A 6,944-nucleotide genomic window follows, 5' to 3' on the forward strand; every position below is an offset into this window, starting at 1 on the left:
AAGCAAGCTACTTACCACACAACCACTCCTACGCCTATGCAAATCATTTATAAACATATAATTATTGAAGTGGATAAATTATCAGAGAAGCCATTTCTATTCATTTTTTCAAATATATAATACTGTACTAAGGACTTTCTCTTTCTACTACTACTACTACACACACACACACACACACACACACACACACATTGGGCTTCTTTCAGTTTCCACCTTAAAATCTGCTTACAATGCTTTGGTCAGTCCAATGTTATCACTGAAGATAGTTGCCCAGAACACCACACAGTGGGACTGAACCTGGATCTTCTGGATGGGAAGAAAACTACTTACCTCATAGCCAGACCTGTGCAATCATAGTTATTAATCACCATGATACTGACAAAGTGTGAAGATTAGGAATAAAGAACATCTGACATTGCTTTAAGATTAAAATCATACCACATCTGACATTGCTTTTAATCCTTCTAGAATAAGTAAAAATAAATATCTGTTGGATATTGAGATTGAATCACCAGGTTATAGCTGCAGCCCTTCCTAAAAATAACGGGCTCATCCTTAGTCACAAGAAATCATTATTACATCATTAATAAATTGAGATTATATTCTGAAAATGGAAATATCCGGTCAGATTTAGAACTGTTGTTGTAAACAAATATGTAATTTAAGGTAAAATAAATTCATTATATATTCAAAATGAAAATTGCTTCCAATGTATTCTTCAAAGCTGTTCTAGTGTAGGACAGTACATATATACTCACACGCGCACACAGAAATATATATAAATATATATATATATATATATATATATATATATATATATATATATATATATATATATATATATATATATATATATACATACATACAAACATACATATATATATATATATATATATGCATGCATACATACACACATTTATATATAAATATATTATATATACATATATGTATACACATGTCTACCATATATGCATACATAAATACGCACACACACACACACACATATATATACATACACAGACACACACTCACACATGTATTACACCCATATATATACATGCATGCATACGTACGTACATACATACATACATACATACATACATACATACATACATACGTACATATACATTTTATTAACATTTGGAGAATGTTCAGCTTGCACAGTATTTTACTTTATTGTAAATCCTACAGAAGAAAAAAAAAAGAATCATCGTATTCATTGCAAATTAACGTGAATAAATATGATTCGATTACTGAATAGGGAAAAATACTAGTATTCTAAAGAAAATAGAACAACACACATCAACTTGATAATATAAAATGTCATGATAGAATTTTAGATTTTCTGCATGGAAACCAATGTCAGCAACTATTTTGTAAAAAATATTCCTCTGCATATAGTTATATTATTCTTCATAATCGTCGGTGTGTAATGTGTACTGGCATTAAAATAAATACATTTGTTTCATGAAAAAGTCAATTCACAAGTGAACTTAATTAAATAAAAGAGTCAAAAGCTTTTAAGAAGCATAAAGAGAACATATTGATTTTTCCAATAACATAATGCGAGAACAGTTTATTTTGATTATCTCACCAATTATCATAAAATTTTAAAGCAAATATTACCTCTGTATAGTTTCTATTTTAGTGTTTTCATTGAAATGAAAATTTCATTTACTTGGACACACAAAATCAATTTCTATCATCCTTATATCTATATCCAATAAACAGACTAATGTTTATGATTGATGGAGACTAGTTAAAATATACATAACAGTATAACCATTTCTGATCAGTAATGCAAAAACTTTTTGCCATTTCACAAGGTAAAAATTGGCAAATCCACTTATGATACTGCATTTTGTTTATGAAAAGTATTTTTATGAGAATGTATGTAAATTTTATCAGATTTATTAAAATTTAAATAACAAAACTAATAGAACCTGATTTGTTCTTGCTTTTTATAAGTTTTATTTTGTTTTGAAGTCGTGAACATTGGAAACAGTCATCTGATGAAGCTAACTAGTGAATTTGTTTTCCATTCTTTGATGAAACTACTGCATTTTCTAGCGTACAAGTTGAATTTTCCAGACCAGAATTTACAACCAAGAACGGTAAGTCAATATAAACACCAAGACAACTTTGGAGGACCAAAAATTCCATGCAAAATGCAGCAGGATTTGGAGAGATAGCGATGATGTTTGACTGTTTACTTGACATGTTTACACTATATCCTGCATCAACTTTTATACTGGAAAATAAGTTATTTTGCTTCATTTGAAAATGTAGGAATTCTAAAACTCTTGTTTTACTCCTGTCTCTTAAAATTGCAGGGCGAATGTTTATAAATTTAGATATGGTTCAATACATGAAGAGAAATGGATTCTTTTGAAATGACCTGTCCTTCGTTCATAAAAATAAAGATTTACAAATCTATTGATAACAGGATATTTAAGTAAGCCAAAGTACAATTGTAAAAAAACAAATTATTTTATTTTTTATCAAATTTATTTATCTGAAAGATATTGCAGTAGTATTCATTTCAAGTAACAGCTTTTAACTCTTTAACATTTAAATCAGCCATAGCTGTCCTCAAATATTCTACCTATTTTATATGTAGCCAAATCCAGCTTCTCATGTCTACCCTACAATGTATTTCTAAAAATAAACAATCACCTCATTGAAATTTCAAAGCTATGAGATAATTCATGATTAATTCAAAACAATGTGAATAAATAAGCTTTACATTTGATAGAGTAATCTGAATGCTGAAGGGTGATACAAAATTTAGAAATTTTTTCACCTTTCTTTTCAAATTTTGTTTTCATGAATTAAGCAAATCTAAATTGTTGATAGTTTTGAAATATTACTTTTTGACTGAATATGATAAAAAATCTTTATAGAGAGATACTAAACTAAGATTAGAGTTAAACTTCAAGGTAAAAAGAACTCAATTCAACACCTTTTTTCAGTTTGATTATCATTTTCAACAATCTATTTTATCAACTTTAGATGAGTGAAAGAAATTTGAAGTTTGTAAACCAAAGAACAAAATAAAATTGAGTCACCAACCTAATTGTAATTAAGTAAATTCTAATTCTATAATTATAACACCCTTGAGACAATGTGCTAGATATATTTCTAAGGTCAAAGATTTTAGGAATTAGCAATTATTTAAAATCAAATACAATAATAAAAATGTTATCTCAAAATTTTTATCTTTAAAAATATAGAAAAAGAAAGAATGAAAAAGTAATTGAAGAATAAATGAGCTCATAGAATGAATTTTAATTAAATTTTCCTTATACTTATAATCGTATTTTCAAAAGAGTTTTATTCTTTGCACATTTATTTCATGTAAAAACATATCAAATATAATAATGGACATGTTTTTACAAATTGCCATTTTCTGTTTAGGCTTCTTGACTTTTGAACTAATACAACTTGCATATAAAGTTTAAATTATTTTTGTAATGTATCTGTTTTTGCCAAATCAACTGGCTGGTATCACCGTTGTGATTACATTGTCAAAATAAAGGTAAAATTGAGGGAGAAATGTGAACAATTACAAAGCAAATAATGGAACTTTATTGAATTAAAACAATATATTAAAATAAAAGTTTCTCAATGTTTCACAAAGAAATTTTGTGGTAAGAAGCTTGCTTCTCAACCACATGGTTTTGGGTTCAGTCCCACTCTATGGCAAACACCTTCTAATATAGCCTCAAGCTGACCAAAGCTTTGTGAGTGGATTTGGTAAACAGCAACTGAAAAAAGCCCTTGTGTGTGTGTGTGTGTGTGTGTGTGTGTGTGATCCAAACAGTGAGACAAAGAAAAAATATGATAAAGAAATAATTATTTCTTTGTCTTACTATTTGGAATATATTTTACTCTTTGCTAAACCTATATAACGGTTTAACTGCCACAAAATCAGGATTTTCTACACCTAAACAATTTCAATATTAGTCTGGAATCCATCAGTGTTGATAGTGCAGAACTCAAGTTGGGTGCTGCATTGGAAATATCCTATTTTTATACCCTACCATGACCTTATCTATACATGTGCGTGTGTGTGTGTGTGTGTGTGTGTGTGTGAGTCTGTGTGTCTGTCCTCCACCACTGCTTGATAACTGGTGTTGGTGAGTTTATGTCTCTATAACTTAGCAGTTAGGCAAAAGAGACTAACAGAATAAGTACCCAGCTTATAAAAAAAAAAGTACTGGGGTTGATTCATTCAATTAAAAATTCTTCAATGGATTGCCCCAGCATGGTCACAGTCTAATGACTGAAACAAGTAAAAGATAAAAGATAGCCTAATACAATTAAAGTATGGACTATTTCCTACGAAGTTATTTATTTTCTTAAAATGTGTACATTTTGAAGTATAATTAAAAGTTATTCTCTATGTCAAGTTGAGTAGATAAATGATCATACTTCAAATTCTAGTCAGCTATTAAGGTCAACAAAATGTTGATAGGTGCAGACATAATAGAGGTTAAGAAGTTTGCTTTGCGTTCATGTAGTTTCAGGTTCAGGCCCTCAGTGCATTGCCTCATGCAAGGGTCTTCTTCTTTAACCCCAGGCCAACCAATGCTTTTTCAGTGAACTTCATATATGGAAATTGTGGGAAACCATATATACTCCTCCCTTCTTAACTACCTCCTATAGCATCACATTCACAGCTGTTTTTTTTTAACCCTTCTTCTTCTTCTTCTTCTTCTTCTTCTCCTTCTTCTTCTTCTTCTTCTTCTTCTTCTTCTTCCTCTCTCTCTCTCTCTCTCTCTCTCTCTCTCTCTCTCTCTGATTCTTCCCTTTTCTCATTTCCTCTATGTTTTTCTTTTACTTCTGATGAAGGACTAATGTCCAAAATATTAACACACTTTTTCTTTCCATTAAAACATTAAGCTAAAACTATATTTGTTAAACCTTGTCTCTCCTGTGTCATCTTTTTTTTATTGTCCATTGTATTTACACTATCTGTGTGTGTGTGTGCGTATGTGTGCATGTGCGTGTGTGTATATATGTATGTGCATGCACAAATGTATGCAGATGTTGACAACTTATGCCTTTGTTTGAGTGAAATGATGAATGATTCTTACATTCTTTGCTGACATTATGACCAGTTGCTATGCACTTTTTGAAGATCCATGTAATAAAAAACATCTCTTCCATGAAAAACAGGTAAGGATTGGCAATAAGAGTATCTATCCGTGAAAACGCTGCCTTAAGTAAGTCCCTGTTCAAATCCATGCTAGCATGACAAAATGGATGTCAAAGTGTATAAAAACAAATTTTAAGTGTAAGAACAATATAAAATGAAAGAAGAAGCAGCTTAAGTGACTGAGGATGTGAATTTAAAATATGCCCGAAACTAAACTGTTTAACACTTTAGCATTGAATCTAGCCACCTGAAACCAAATATTCTACCTGTTTTATGTTCAAGCTGACTAGATCCTGCCTCTCACACTTACTCTACAATGTCATTTTGAAAATATACAATCACATCATTGAAATCTCAATGCCAAAAGATGATAAAGGATTAGTTGAAAACAATGTGAATAAATAAACATTACATTTGACAAAATAATGCAAATACTAAAGGGTTAAACGCTAATTTTTAAGCAGCAACTTCTAAATTAGAAATTCCTCAGAGGACAAGTATACAATTAATTCTTATTAAATGGGAGTGGCAAATAAATTATGATGTATTATGCTTGTGAGCCAAGTTTGGTATATGAACATATATTTCAATTGAAGACAGGTGTTCTTCTACAAAATACATTTATGTTATATTTGTATATATGTGTTAAATTCAGGTAGTTTTTCTATTTTCCTTGTTCACATATGCATTTTTAAATTGATATTACAACTGTATATAGGAAATTATACTTCCATCTGCTAACTTGGAAAAAAAATAAATGAAGTAAAACAAAATATTTTAAAACTATTTTGATACTTAATCTTATTAGCAATCCATAAATGAAATTACAAATTAGGCTTTTGAAATTTGTAAACAATTAGGTAAAGATAATGATATGATGAGTAAGTAATTTGCAATGTAAGTATTTCTGAATGCAGTCTATTTAGAATCCACTATTATTTCTCATCTGTGATGTTTCTTTCTACTATTTATAAATTGAAGAAATAGCTGCTCACTTTTATGGGTTTTTTTTGTTTTTTTTCTTTTGATGGAATGATTTCCATTGGAAAATTTAGAAAATAGCCGTACTACTAATGCGAAATAAATAAAAAGAAAAATGCCTTAATGAAAGAATGAGTAGAAAAACAAATACCTAACTGTCTTACTGCATAGAATAATTAATTACTGAGCTTCATTGCATAAATACAGAAATAAATTATGAGAAAAGATGTAATTTATAATGTTGTTTTACATATTTATATTTAAAAATTAGTTCATTGTGTAGCTTAGAAACATAATATTTCATTATAAATATTTCAAAATAATATTGATTCTCCTTTTTTTATTTTCAGTGCCATATTTGGATAAAAAAAGTGAGTAAATGAAAAGCATCTATAGATAGAAATTATTTCTATAATGGGAAAGAAAATTAGCAGCAGACAGGATACTCAGTAGTTGGAGATCTTTTACTGTAAGAAAATTGAATGGTCAAAGTGAAAGACATGCAACTGTTTGACTTTTTAATATTTAAACCAAATCAAATCCAAGTCAAATATTCTACCTATTTTATGTGCAAATGTACCAGATCCTGCCTCTCAGCCAACTCTACAATGTCATTCTATGGCATAAGTGTGGCTGTGTGGTAAGATGGTTGCTTCCCAACTTCATGGTTCTGGGTTCAGTCCCACTGCATTGCACCTTGGACAAGTGTCTTCTATTATAGCCTCAGGCTGGCAAAAAGCCCTGTGAGTGGATTTAGTAGAAAAAAAACTGAAAGAAGTCTGTTGTATATATATATATATAT

The 6,944-nt window shown here is 29.6% G+C and overlaps 1 protein-coding gene across 1 annotated transcript in view; it reads right to left on the reverse strand.

Annotated features, from left to right (window-relative positions):
* LOC106871845 (AT-rich interactive domain-containing protein 5B) overlaps positions 1–371 on the reverse strand; it is a 156,648-nt gene extending 156,277 nt beyond the window's left edge. Inside the window, exon 1 of the mRNA XM_052965954.1 lies at positions 331–371. Coding sequence (XP_052821914.1) covers positions 331–371 — 41 coding nt within the window. The remainder of the gene's footprint in view (positions 1–330) is intronic.
* Between the last annotated feature and the right edge of the window lie 6,573 nt (positions 372–6,944).

The sequence above is a fragment of the Octopus bimaculoides genome, chromosome 2 (genome assembly GCF_001194135.2).
Source record: "Octopus bimaculoides isolate UCB-OBI-ISO-001 chromosome 2, ASM119413v2, whole genome shotgun sequence".
NCBI lineage: Eukaryota > Metazoa > Mollusca > Cephalopoda > Octopoda > Octopodidae > Octopus > Octopus bimaculoides.